The sequence below is a fragment of the Sinohyriopsis cumingii genome, unplaced genomic scaffold (genome assembly GCF_028554795.1).
Source record: "Sinohyriopsis cumingii isolate HCF-2022 unplaced genomic scaffold, ASM2855479v2 utg000127l, whole genome shotgun sequence".
In the NCBI taxonomy this organism is placed as follows: Eukaryota; Metazoa; Mollusca; class Bivalvia; order Unionida; family Unionidae; genus Sinohyriopsis; species Sinohyriopsis cumingii.
Window position 1 is genome coordinate 3,553,534 of NW_028315871.1, and position 14,944 is coordinate 3,568,477.

Genomic DNA, 14,944 nt, shown 5'->3' on the forward strand with positions numbered 1-14,944 from the left:
AAAAATGAGTAGTAGAGAGTCAATTTAGTGTTAAATATAAAGCAGTATTGCTCTAGATAGGTTCCCTCTCTGTAATATTTTTCATTTTATTAGGTTCATTTTATAAAGGTGAATGATGTATGATTAGTTAAAGTGACATGCTTTAAATTTATCTGCCAGTGATTCAAAAAATTCATCAACCAATTTTTCAGAAAAGTACTTAATCAGTTTTCAGCAATTAGTTTTTCAAGTGAAATTTGGATTGAGCTATGGATGCTAGCCATCTCTTCGTGATGCTTTTCATGCAGTTTCTGCTGTTGTTGCCTTTGTTCTTATGTCTTGCCAATTTCTTGAAGGGCAGCTGCAACATTGGTGAGGTAGCACTCTGACATTGTTGGGCTTTCTTTCATGGTAGCATTAATGAAAGTGTGTGAATGCAGCTGGATCACTATTTCTTTAAATTAACAAGAAAAAGGTTAGTGGCTGTGCACCTTGTAAAAGAAATTGGTACATTCATGACATTTCAATAAAATGGAGGCAATAGAAGCACTTGAAAGGTGAAAATAAATTATCTATTATGGAGTTCTAGGCTTTCCCCTAGTTGTAGTATTTTGAGATTTTGTTTTGGCTTTAACACCATTTCTCAGGGCAAGATAAACTGTACATGGCAGCCAGTATAACTGGTGGAGGAGGAACCCAGGAAAGCCCCAATAAGAACCACCAACCCATGGGAAGATAATGGCAAGCTTTCTCAAACACCCACATTTGACAAAGCCCAAGACTCAAACCCTCATTGACAGAGGTGACTGATGGCAGTGATTGGTAAAGTTGGGCACTTTAGAGTACATTGCCACCCGGGGCAACTATGTTAACAAAACTTACTGAAAAATATCAGATAGACATGGATGATGGAAATGTTGTAGGAATACAAAAGATTACCCTGTGGATATTTCCTGGTAGTACACGTATTTATTTTCTTTGTTATGTTGGATGAGTAGTAATGATATAATAGACTATTTAAGAGCTGCTCTTCCTTATTACATCCAAAACCTTGTCATAGTATGTAAGTCATCTGAGGCACACAAGAATATTACAGATTTTAAGGCTGTGCAAAATTGGCAAGAATTATAATCTAAATACAGACAAACCATATATGAATCATTTTTTCCAGGCCACTAGAGGAAATTGAGCCAAAACATTTAATGTCTATACTACCAAACTAGGAATATGGGTTTATGATCTTGGATAAGTTTGATAGTCATGAGTTTCATAAACATTAATTAGCAGCATACATATTGTTGAGGTACTCATGCAGACATGCCACATTTTAAGGTAATGAAAGTGGGACTCTTTGTTGTTTAAATTGGGAGACTGTTTAGGTAAATTAAAGTGGGATTAGGTCACATGCTTGCCCCCAACCATTATAATTTATTAATGACATACTTTTTTTAAGTGTTTCTTTGTCAGACAACAAAAGCCTTATTGTGTATATATATAAAATGTATTAGTAAATGGCAGAGTGTATTTTAACCAAATGAATATTATTTAAGAATGAATATTAGCTTGTAACTTTCGTTACAAATATTTTCCTCTGAATAAAAGAAAGGGTTGAATATAAAAAAGTTAAGTAATACTACTGAAAACAACACATAATCGGGAGACTCACAATTAAATCAGGAGAGTTGGCATGTCAGTTCTTGCATCAGATTTGCTAAGTTTCTTACCACTCAAGGTGGTATTTTCTGATCTGAATTTAACCAAATTGAGGAATATGTCAATATCAAGATGTTCAGTAAGTTTTGTTATGAGGAAAACCAGTATGCATATTTATTAGGTGATCTTGCATTTGATTGTCTGAGCTTTCTTACCACTCTGGTCTAGGACTGTAGGATTTTGATGAGACTTGGCAGATAGGCTTGTCTCATCACTGTGTTTGACAGATTATGTAATAAATTAGATCTGCACATATAAAAGAGATGATCTGGCATCAGATACCTAAATTTTGTGAAAATTTATGAGACACTTCCAATAACCTTTTTGACTCGTCCAATTCAGCTGATGATATAGCTATGCCCCTTGCAAGGAAATGTTGTACCTTTTCATTGGTTCAATCTTGCAACCTGAAGCTGCGAGGAGGTGACTAAAAATTAGGATAGCTTCAATACCCACTGATAAATATAAACAGAAAAGTAAATTTTGGACAAGTTTCGTATATGATATTTGGCATAGATGTTTTCACTCCTTTTGCTATATTTTTGAGCTAGAAGTTGATCTTGTGAATGTTCACATAGTTGTTTTTAGTGGGGAAAAAGTGTCATATTTCTACTTTACATGTTGTTATCTCCATAAGGTGAAACATAGACTGTAATGAGTCACTAGGTCAGGGCAAACTTTTCTTAATTATACGTACATTTTTAATTTATTTGGTCGTGATATGGTTTCTTACTGTATTTAAATGTGTTAGACTTAGGTTCTTGCTTCAGCCAATGTTCCTTCTTCATTCTCCTTGCCAAAAACATTTCCATAGTTATCACACATGAACCCAAGAGCTGTGCAATGTTTGCACCATAGCATTTATTGTCTGTATTCCAGAGATCTTTGCCTTATTGTATGTATGCAGATGATGTGGCTAATTATGCTGCAACTGTATGGTTATTGCAAATTAATACCACAGATGAATTCTGTGTTAAAACACAATGGAAATTAATCTTGCAAAAGAAGAATAATATTGTCTTTAGAAATGGTAGTTTTCTGAGAAATTATGAGTGTTGGTTTTATAGGGGCAAACCTTTTGAAACCGTGTCATTTGAGAAATAGATGGGGTTGCTTTTAACATTTAGGTTAAGCAGGACTAAGACAAAAAACATTTTGACATTACAAGCATTGAAAGTAGTATCTAGAGGTTTTAAATATCAATACATATTTGGAAGATTACATTCATGCATGCTGCTAGTAAATTGTGGTCGCCATTTTCTGCCGATTTCATCAGTTTTTGTCCAGATATTCAGCAAGCAAAAAACAACAAATGCCTGATGTTGATACTGCTGATTCTTTGGGGTACATTTGATATACTGATTCTCACTGCAAGCCCATCAAGATCCCAGAAAAAATAACACATCCAAAAAATTGGTACCATACCAGGCAGTCAACAATTCTGGAGAACTGCTCATAAACTATATTTGATGATATATGTTATGGCTCAGAGATAGGAGTGTATGAATATTTACCCAAAATAGAAGCAATTCAAATAAGATTTTGTAAACGATATCTTAGCATAACAAATACTGTGAATAATTGTGTTAGTCTTATTGAATGCGAATAATACCTTTTATGTTCAGATGTGTAAAGTACTAATTGAAAATTATACATATGCCAACAAGTAGATATCTGTTCCAATGTTATAATATATATATTTTATTCTCTCATGGTTTGGGTTCATCATGGTTAGCAAAAGAAATGGGTGACAGAAACAATTTTCTAACTAAGATCAGACAATGTCAGTTTGATTCCTCATTACAGATCAGGTCAAGTAAAATAGGCAATTCTACAAAACATGTTTATTGAAGTCAATACAAGTTGTTATTGGTTATTGAGAAATATTTTAATTAGATCTCCCTTTCATTTTCGAAAAGCATTTGCATCTTTTCAGTGTTCTAAACATGATTTAATGATTTAATGAAGAGCACTAAAATTGAACAAGATCAAGGAATTTGCCAACTATGACTTAGAGCAAAGATCAAGTGTATAGAACATGAGTATTAGTTTCTATGTATAAGTATATGTTGCACTTCTTATACTAATTTAAGATGGAAATATCCTGATGAGATGTATTATATCAGCCCTTAAGTAGATACATTTTTTAATTTAATGTCCTCTCAGAAAATAAGCCTTATTACAAATGCTTCAAAATTTCTGTATTTTGCTTTTAAACTAGGAGATGAGCTGTTAAAAAGTATCAATATTAAAACCTAACAAAATATATTATAATACTGTTTATGATGCACTGTGTATTATGCTTAGTTTTACTATGTATTATGGACCAGAGGCCTAAAGTACTTAATAAACTTTCAGTTATGTTCTGTTGTCCATATTACTTACAAAATTGCTCAGAGCAGTGTGTATCTAAATAGACAATCTACGCAAGTTTTGAAAGACACCAAGCTGAAAAGAAACAAAATGGACATGCAAATCCATGGCACAAATATTGGACAATCAGATATTCGATTCTTAGGTATTATTCATGATAGTAGTCAGGAAACTTGGTGAAGATATATACTGGGGATATGACTAATTCAGATATAAATCATTGTGACCTACATCATGCTTTTGTGACTTTTGTCAAATCTTGCATGTAATTTCATTTCTGTGGCTATAGATTAGTGAAACCTGCAACTTATTGTAACTAGCTGTATAGCTAGTGATCATCAGAAAACAACTTCAAATCTTGTATAATTCAGAAAATTCAAAAGATCTTTTTTTTTTTATAGAATACAAGTTGTCAGGATTTTACATGTTCCCTTACATCACCATCTGACCAGGTGTATGGGACATTACCTTAAGATTATTTTCCATCCTGAGCTTTAATCATGCTCTTTTACTTAGACACAATGCACACACACACACACATTCACACACATACATGTACACTCTGAAAATATTGTACAAAAGAACCACTCATTTACAAACCCAAAGGTGTGTTACATTGGCTGTTTTTTTATGTGAATGTAAAGAAAAATTAAGTGAAATCAAAAGTTGACAAAAGGGTCCACTTTTCTTTAAACTCTTAATTTCTGTTATTCACTTTGGTAATTTATTTTTCCAGCCTTTTGGACAATAAAGCACAATTTTTATAATAGATGTGATTTGCAATTTTTGATGCACAACGTTATTTATATATAACATATTTTGCAAGCAGGATTAGAAAGTCGACAAGATCATCTTTTCATGTAATTTAAAAATGTGGATCCATTCCACAAATAATTTCCAAAAATGTTCAGTAATTGAACAGTCATAGAATAAGTGCTCAGTTTGTTCTGTTCCCTCCTCACAGAATAGGTGCATTTATCATTATTACTTCCATTAACCCTTTGCAGAAGCTGGTTTGTGGCAATAGCTCTTTGTAGAATTCTAAAATTAAAGATAATCAGTTTTGTGTCTTTTGTACAAAGTTTAGCCAAAACAAAATAGTTGGACCATTTATTTACACCAATTGCAATACCCTAAGGGGCCCCAAGTGGTCTAAAGCACTCTCCATTACAGATCACTGCCATCTCACATCTGTCTGCATAGGTTTGAGTCTTGGATTCAGCCGGTGTGTGTGAGAAAGCATGTCAGTAGCTTCTCATGGGTCGGTGGTTTTTTCCGGGGTTTTCCAGGGTTCTTCCTCCACCATTAATAGTGGCCACCATGTATAGCCTATCATGCGCTGAAAAATGGCATTAAACCTTACAACAACAGCATACCCTAAAATCCTTAATTTGGTATAAAGGAAGGATAAGAATTCATCACTTAAATTTCTAACCTTTTAGCATGCTGCGATGTATAGCTGTCCAATATTGTCTATACTTTGCACTAGCAATTTTCTCATTCCAAATATTTTATGTGTTCTGATATATAACTGTCAAGTTTCTTTTCTCTAGATGGCCCTTAGAGCAGCAGTTTGTCTCCTTCCATATTGATGTGTACTGATGTATAACTGTCCAAGTCCTTCTTTCTTCCTTCAGATGGCCCTGGTAACAGCAGTTCTCTCACTCCAAATTTTACTGTGTATCAAGTAGAGGAGGGTCAGAAAGCAGTGGACATCATATGCAGAGCTACATGTAATCCAGCCTGCTCATACAGATGGATGAAAGGCAATGTACAGATAAATAGCAGTAACACTCTGTCTCTTGGCATTGTACAGAAAAATGTGACTGGGAACTACATTTGTGAGGCATTCAACAACATCCAAGGGCAGAGGAAAGGATCCAACAAATCTGTGGAAGTCATTGTCACATGTGAGTATTAGCTGTCTCCTCGGTTACTTGTTGTAGTCAACATGTGATTTTGATATTAAAGTGAATTTGGGTAGCAATTAATGATTGAGAATATGAATAATGTTTTCCAGTGAATAATTGTTGTGGGCTTCTTTAGCAAGTACAATAAACTAATTACTCTGCTTGAATGGGTGCCAAACAAAATGGTTGGTATATATGGTTATAGACATTATCAGTAGCTCAGTTGGTCCATGCTATGGCTTTACTTGCTGCTTTTAAAGTGCAAGGAGTTCATTTTATTGGATTTGAACCACATTTGATATGCTGCTTGATGTTAATGAGACATACACAAATTAAATTGGCAGCATTGGCATCATCCTTTGGTGGAGTCTTAGTGCCTGATTGTCAGATCATCAACTTGTTTTTGCTGAATTACTTCCTTTATTTTATTTTGGACATTCCACAAAATTTTGTTTCCAGCTTAATTTTTATGTGACCTTTGTTGTCATTGATAATTTTCTGAATAATTGTTTAGTGAACATATAGCCCACTATTGTCAGACCTGCCCACTTTGCTGCATAATAACTTTCTTAATTAAGATTGGATTTCAGTTATGCAACAGCTTGATTTTCTTCACACATTTGTTAAGTTTACTGCCATTTTGTATTGGAGTTATAGCATCCAGTTGTTAAACCCACCATTTTTTGCTTTTACACAATAAGATCCTTAATTATTATTGGGTTTTTTGGTTTGATTTTCAGGAGACTTTGGCCGAGTTAAATTGTCAGAATTCTGTATAAAACCATGGAGTTATGGTCCTTGATTGCCAAACCCACTGTAATTATCCATGCGATAAATCCCTCATTTTAATATTGGATTTCAATCAGAGTTTTATGAGCATTTTGACACTGAAGAAACCATGAATAAGTTTGATTGTAAGCTATCATTGTCATCATTTAACAAAACTATAGCCCCTGATTTGAACCACCAAATTTTATTTCAGTACAGCATCTTTATCTATGCTTAAAGTTCAAGCAAATTTAATAGTTTAAATTGTTTGATATTGGTTGAAAAATGTATATATTTAAGTATGTACATATGGTTTACTGGCATGTCAGCAAAATTATGGTAATAAAGTACTGATTTTGAGGTAAAGTTTTAAAATTTTAAGTTATTGTTGGTCATTTTTCTTGGCTGCATTAGATGGTCAGTGGTCTTTGCCATTATTCAACACAATTATCTGGTTATAGCCTTTGGTTCTCAGATATTTTCTTGTTTATTTCTGCACAATTATTAAATTATAACCCAACAAAATGAGGTTTACGGTGTATTATTTTGTCAACTTGTCCATTTTGTTCATCCATCTTTTCTTGCCTCGTGAGTTGAATGTGGTATACATTTGTAGTTTCACAATCGTGTGTGTCCCATACAAGTTGTCTTTTTTCAGATTAGTACCATTAGCGTTTCATTACAGATCATCAACAAATTATCTCCTTTTGTCCATCACACTTTTTTCTTGTTAATACCACTTGAACTGTTTCAAATGACTTCATGAAACTTTGCATGCATACAGGGAAACAAGAACAACAAGAGTTTATGCAGAATATAAGATTAGGTTTTGTCAGATTAATTCTTTTACACTTATTTTCCAATGTTTGAAAATTGTAATAATTTATTTGGAAAATTAAACAAAAGGGATAAAATAAGATGAAACATATAGTAGGTCACATGACTGGCCAGTCTTTAGAGAGGCCACAGGATATACAATGAATTAGACAGGGAGGATGGGTGGACATGTGATCCTTAAGGGTACTACAAGTTCAATGAAATTATCATTAAACTTCAACTTTGTAAATAATTTCTACTTTTCAAATTTCTTTAAACTGTCATAGCCTAAGGAATCACAAGATATTTAGAGAGTATCCTGTTTCAAACACAAATCATTTTGCGTCATAAATCATGAGAATTTATGAATATATGATGCAAATTCAACTGAATGTTTGACATATATGGTTCATTATCATTCTTTTTGCTGCAGGGAGTGCAAAATTACTGACTTTCATAACAAAGTATATTGCACATACTGCAACAGAGATAAGGAAATTAATTCATGTGAGCATTCCAATTACATAGTATTGAGAATTTAAAAAAACAAAATAAGATTCATTGTACCAAACGTACTCAAAAGATCCATTAGAAATTTGTGAAGTTTTTGTTTCAAGGATTCCGTAATATGCTGTAGAAATTGGAGATAAATGTATAGACCAAACTTGATATTACTGCTACTAAATATCCTTTTATATGGGTGAAGTCATTACATCATGTTAGATAAATGTAAATTTAACAGACGTCATTTTATTGATTGATCAAGAGATGAGGAAATAATCCCAAGTCTTCCACTATCCATTTTAGCTGCAAAGCAGTACATTAAATACAAAAATGATATAGATACTATTGTAAGAAGTTGGCTTGCATGTTTTATTTTTGGCTTCAATAGCCAAATGCTCCAATAATCGTCAACAGGAAACTGCATTGAAATAATTGAACATCATAGATCTATAGTATGATTATGTTATTGATGCATCTTTTCCTTATGATGGATTAGTTTTTTCTATTATGATAAAAATGTTGTTTTCATATTTTTCCTTACAAGAATGAGAAAATAGTAGGACACATATGGATACAACCATGCAGAATGCCACAAATATGTTGAACATTTAAGATTTGACAATTTTTGACATTATTTTACAATTCAACAATATGTTGAAGTCAGCCTAATTAGGAACAATTACCAAACTTTCACTGTTAATGATGGGACCATAATTTGAAGTGTAAAGCACAATGCACCAAGTAGATGACTGTGTTAGAAATGCACCAAGCTGAAATTGATATCATTTTCTGATGCTAAAATTTTATAACAGTGTTTACAATGGTCACTGTCTTTATTTCTGGAGAACATTTGCTCAAGCAAATTCCTTATTAGGGAAAGACCATTTAAGTTTCTAAAGGGTAATATTATTTAAAACAAATTTATCTTGCGATGAACGAAAGAATAAAAAAAATACCGTATTCAGAAAGAACATTAAATTGGATGACTAGTCCCATACAGTATACATGCAGTCAGAATTGTACTAAAGTTTGTCATTGTGTACATGTATATTCAGCCTCGTGACTGTCATTCCTTTTCAAAGACAAAACACATGGTTTGCATTTAAGTGTAAATTCAGTGTTTGCTGGTATTTTTTTGTTATGTTTTTGTGTACAGAAGTGGCTGTCATCAGGAATTCAAATATACATGCCTCATAGGATTACTATTCATGTTTAAAAAGTAGAATAACTTTGCACTGTTCAAGAGAAAATCAACAAGGTCTCGTCATATCAGTGCATAAGTTTTTTTCAGATTTCTTTGAATAAAGTAAAAGTGTGAACTTATTGAAAAATGTGTCAGTCAGCCTTTTCTAAATGAAAAAAGTACACTAGTATTAGTACAGTTTTGGAAGCATTATGACTAAGCTAATAGTATCTAAAACTTGACTTGGCATTTTACCTGTTACATAATTTTCATTAGAACTAGGAAATGTGTATAATCATCTGATAAAAACATAGATATATTGGTGCCTCCCTCCCTTACTCCCTCTCTTCCCATAAACCTCTAAAGAGTATGCTTGCAGGCTTATACAGTAAAGCATGCCCATTTGATAGAGACCACGCTCACTCTTTGATGGTCTTCCTTGAATACTCCTGAGAAAGTGTGGTGTACAGAGAATTTCTCTGAGCCACTGCAGCAACTCCATCAGGACTTGTGGAGAAATGGTGGAGGCTTTTCTTAATTCTCTCCACTCAATCTCTACCCACACCACGATGCAGAGATTTCTGAAAATACATGTGAGCTGTACTGTAACTTGAGAAAACTTGAGTCAAATTCTTGTAATTGTTTAGTGGAGTAATGAGTAATGTTCACTGAATATTGGATGCAAATTTTACATACGGCTTTATTTCAATGAGACCTGACTTGTTCCATTTTCAGCATTCTTTTAAAGAACTCATTTACTGTTTAACTGTTGTCATCTAGCTCTTCCTCCACCAATCTAAATCTGCTTACTTCCAGCAAAAATAGCACCAGCTCCTCTTATGTTCTCGCTTTATTCAGATATCTTACACTTTTAAACTATGATAATTTTGTTGAAACCATGTTAGGCAGATTGCAAGATAATAGAAAAAAATTAGCATAGGTAAGTGAAATTTGGTTCATTTGTTTTTATGTATATATAAACTGAACCTGATAAGACTTGTAGTATATTACTATTTAATACATTTCATAGTTTTTATGAGTTGATGCATATATTTGTTAAAAATATCAATCTCTTTTTCAGCTATGCACCTTATGTAGTAGCGACTTGCATGGGAAAATGTTACATTACAACTGTACAACATGCATTATGCAGTTAGAAACATACAGGCATAACATATTTACCATATTCGGACACCAAATATAAATTTTTTAAGTAATTTATTTTGGTGCACAGTATGTTCTAGGACATATCATTTGTTTCAAGTTGTAAGTTGTGGGATAGCTTTTAAATCATTCAAAAACTGCACTTGAACTTAAATTTTATTTTTAAAAATATTATGCCATGTGCTTGAGATAAAACTCTTTAATCCACTGCAGCATCACCTCATCAACCCAGCCCTTCTCCTGCACATATACGACCCATGCTGTCAGTGCATGAATATTTTTTTCAATCCCACGTGCCTTGAAAAATTATCATTGGAGTAGTTTTATCCATGTTAATGATCATATTGTCAGAAAATTTTTTTTTCTCACTTCTGACCTTCATGAATTCATCAAGTGATTTTATTTTCTCCTCCAAGTGTTTTGGTAGATCCTAGGTCATTCATGTCTGTGCACTATGCACAAGACTGCATTGCTTTAAAAACTGTTCCATTATTCTATTTATGTTCAAAATTACTGTTACTACCTGAAAAAGTAAACCAAATTTAGCTTTCCTATGTCAGCCGACTGTGTTTATTTAAAAAAAAAATTGTTACATTTAAAAGAGTCCAAAGTCAGCTTCTAGGGTCAGCTTGCTTTATAATAACCTTTGTACCCGATATAATGTCAGTAAGTTCAAACAATGAGCTTATTGCTTTCTGCCAGTGTATTCACCGCCTGGGCTTCTGTTTACTTGCCATCCATAATCATAATTGATATGAACAAGCATTACTGTCTGCAGGGTAAATAGTATACACAGCAGTAACTTGCTTTAATAATACTTTTCGTATCCCACACTAGCGAAAAGATGTAAATCAAAATGGTTGAAATTCAAGAATAGTAATTACCAAAGTATGAAAAAGAATGACTTTTTTTCCACAGGCTTTGCATGGTATGTTTCATTGCAGCTAGAAGAACAAAACTAAAGTCCTAAATTTAGAATGACCACAAATGAATATTACATAATACATTTTCCAAAAAAAAAAGACCTGGAAGAAAGCAATTCACTTGTCAGTACCTTAGTGCAATTTTTTTGGAGTGAACCACCCAAAATTGTTAAGAAACAAACACAAATGGCTTCAAAATAAAATCATATAACCGTTATCTTAAAAGGCATTTTCATTGTCAGTATTGAAATACATGTATTCGAGTTTATTGCTGAACACCATTTTAAAAAATACCAGATGCTATCTCTGGTGCATACTTTGGACTAACCTTCCATACTTATTAGATCAGAAACAAAACAAAAAAAAACCTAAATTGTATATCCTTTACCTTGAAAGGCTTTTTTCATCAATGGTCGATGCCAGCTTTTTTTTTACTTCTGTCATTGAAATGACCAACACTGAGTGACTTGTACACATACAAGTAAATTTTTACCAGGATTTATGTCTACATTTCATAGTGTTTAGTGTCACTTATGTGTTTCATATAGTCTTTCATGTGATGTCCATTGTTTGTCTATCAGTTATTGGTACAACTCCTAAACAACTGGGACATTAGAATATCATCCAGCTTTGACAGTATACAATTTGATCTTTCTAAGATTCAGACAACATCCTTCTCCGAAACACCTTTCTAGCTACTTAAGCAACCAAAAGTACTTTTTACATTACACGATGGAAAAAAATCTGATACAAACCCTTCTATCTTCCACAACTCTTATCATGAGCTCCTCACTGAATTTAGAAAGTACACAAGAATTTATTCTGATGCATGAAAGGATGATGAAAAGGCGGCTGCAGCCTTCATTAGTAGAAAACACACAACAAAAGTTCACTTACTACGTGGTACATCAATTTTTTCAGCTGAAATCAGAGCAATAGACCTTGCTCTGCAATATATCAAAATCAAAGATTTTAACCAGCATCATCTTCTCCAACTCGCTATCAGTACTTCAGTAACTACACAATAGAAAACTGGAAAATCCATTATTAACCAATATTCTCATCAAATATACTGAGCTGAGTACATCCCACAATATAGTATGCTGTTGGTTACCCAGCCATATTGGTATTAAAGGTAATGAAAAAGCAGATTGTACTGCTAAAATGGCCCTATCACTAGAACCATCTGACTTTAAAATACCGTATACTGATTTTAAACCTAGTATCGAAGAGTCTTTACGTCAGAAGTGGCAGGCATCATGGAATGATGCAGTGAATAACAAACTTCATGTCATTAAGCCAGCCCTAGGAGAATGGACTCCTTCTATGCTAAAGGGCAAGGACCCACCAGTGCAATTCTTGCAATGAGCCATTCGCTGTGAAGCACTTTATGATAGTGTGTTTCGACCTACAACCTGTGCGCAATCAGTACTACAATGTTCATGACATGAAAGAACAATAAACGTCTCTTGTATTATTGAGTTCCTGAAAGAAGTAAGCGTATTTTCTAAGACATAACTTTTATGCTATAACCTTGAGTATTTATATGTAATGTATATACCGTCCTTCATACTCAGTACCTTTTCATCTAAATTTTCTTTAGCACATACCATTTACATTCTCTGTTTATTTATTACTCTTACCATTTTATCATTTTGATTTTAGCTGTTTGATTTTTTTGTATCGCTGGTCGACAAGAAACCTTTTATCACTTTTAAATACTCCTTCATATAACCTTTTGTATGACGCTAAATAGCTTCACACTGCTGATGTGCTGTAAAAATTAATTAATCAGTCAAACCTAAACAACCTGGAGGATTGCCAGGAAACTTTGCACACTAATTCATCACAAGGTACAGTGGTCATTATGAAAACTTATTACAGCTACTCCTCCTGAAAGTATGGTCACATCAACATGTGGTTTTAGATAAAAGATTTTTTTTTATTTAGTTGGCCCTAAATGAAAGTGAGATGCCAGTGAGAGAGGAGTTATTTTCTCATAGTCAACACTTCATTCGGTGATCACATTAAAATTATGATATTATTCATGGTTATCAACTGCTCCACTTGTTAATTAACCTCAGAACCAGTAGTCAGTGTATTGGGGTTAATTCTAAACTGGAGCCACCATAATTTTGTATCCAAAGTAATTTTATAAGAATTGAATATACCTTATTCCATCAATCTCTGTCTTTCGGAATGTTGAATTTAATAAAACCAGTTTCGTGAGCTGTGGGACCCTGAAAAAAATGATGCAACTATTGTATATCTGTCTGCAGCAGGTGAAAATAATTGGTTTTATCTTGAATTCCTGCAAATTCTGCATGGCTAGTAGAACACAAGTGCCCAGAAAGGACGCTTTGTTAACAAAAAATACAGAATAATAATGTCAGATTTGATTTATTTGTGCATTTGTTTATATATTCACTCATGTACCTATTTAAAAGAAATTTTCAATTTCTTTTTAAAGAATTTGCAAATGTAATGAATACACTAATAAAATTTAAAGTATCAGAATTATAACTGGTTCAAGTTTGCATAATTATTTGGGCAAAAATCTGAAATCAGTATTTTCTTTTCTAGAAAACTTAATGAAATTAGTTATATAATTAAAAGCTTAGAACTTGTGTATAAAAAAACTAGTGAAAGAAAAATTATCCACGAGTTACTGTACTGCCTGAAATTAATAAATAAATAATCTAATCAGATATAAGCCCTGATTTATAACAAAAGTGAAACTTTATGGTACCTATTTTGTATCTCAGCAATGTAATGTTAACATAAATGCTTGTGTAAATAAATTGTATTAAATGTGTAGAAATACAGTTTACAAATCTAAGTAGTGGATAATATTAGGACCTTCATGTTATATCAATATGGCTATGCAGTTAATGAAAACATCTATATGCAGTCTTTGACAAATTCTTCTGCCTTCTCTCATAATTTGGCAATGTGAGGGGGTAATGATGCTTCCATCTTATTTCTTCAACAAGAATACACTGTATAGTTGTAATACACATCACAATTATTACTCCTTTCCCAGCATCACCAGTATTTTTTCAGAACAATTGCCCATGTTGGATTGGTATTATGTTCAGTTTGATGTTACAATATTTAATTACATTTAAGTTAGGTCTTTTAATGTCTTAGTAAATAAGCTACATTGGGGAATCAGCTGGTAGAGCCAACAAACAATACATCTATGTTACATATTTCTTTAATTCAAATTCAAAATCTCCCCTAACCAGTTCTCCCTCTGATATATATATATCAGCCTAGAGCGGACTTCACAGGAGACAACCTGGTATTGTATTTCTGTAACTGGCTTAAATTGTTTCTGGTACATTAATCTGTGTTTCCTACATTAAACTAAACATTTGATATCTCACTAATGAGTTGTCTTGAAGTTGATTTAAAAACATATAAATGATTATAGTATATCTGATCAGACTCACTCACTTTCAACCTCTTCCTCAAAATATAAATGTTAAATAAATGTAGTTTAAGTGTAAAGGTTGGCAAGGATTGTCAGAGCTCAAGTATAAAATATCTATTTCTTTAAAATCTATACTAGAGAAACTTAATCTAATATCTTGTCTCTAATATCATCA

The 14,944-nt window shown here is 32.9% G+C and overlaps 1 protein-coding gene across 1 annotated transcript in view; it reads left to right on the plus strand.

Annotated features, from left to right (window-relative positions):
* LOC149774853 (hemicentin-1-like) overlaps nucleotides 1-14,944 on the plus strand; it is a 159,359-nt gene that overhangs the window by 68,545 nt on the left and 75,870 nt on the right. Inside the window, exon 7 of the mRNA XM_089944663.1 lies at nucleotides 5,703-5,975. Coding sequence (XP_089800789.1) covers nucleotides 5,703-5,975 — 273 coding nt within the window. The remainder of the gene's footprint in view (nucleotides 1-5,702; nucleotides 5,976-14,944) is intronic.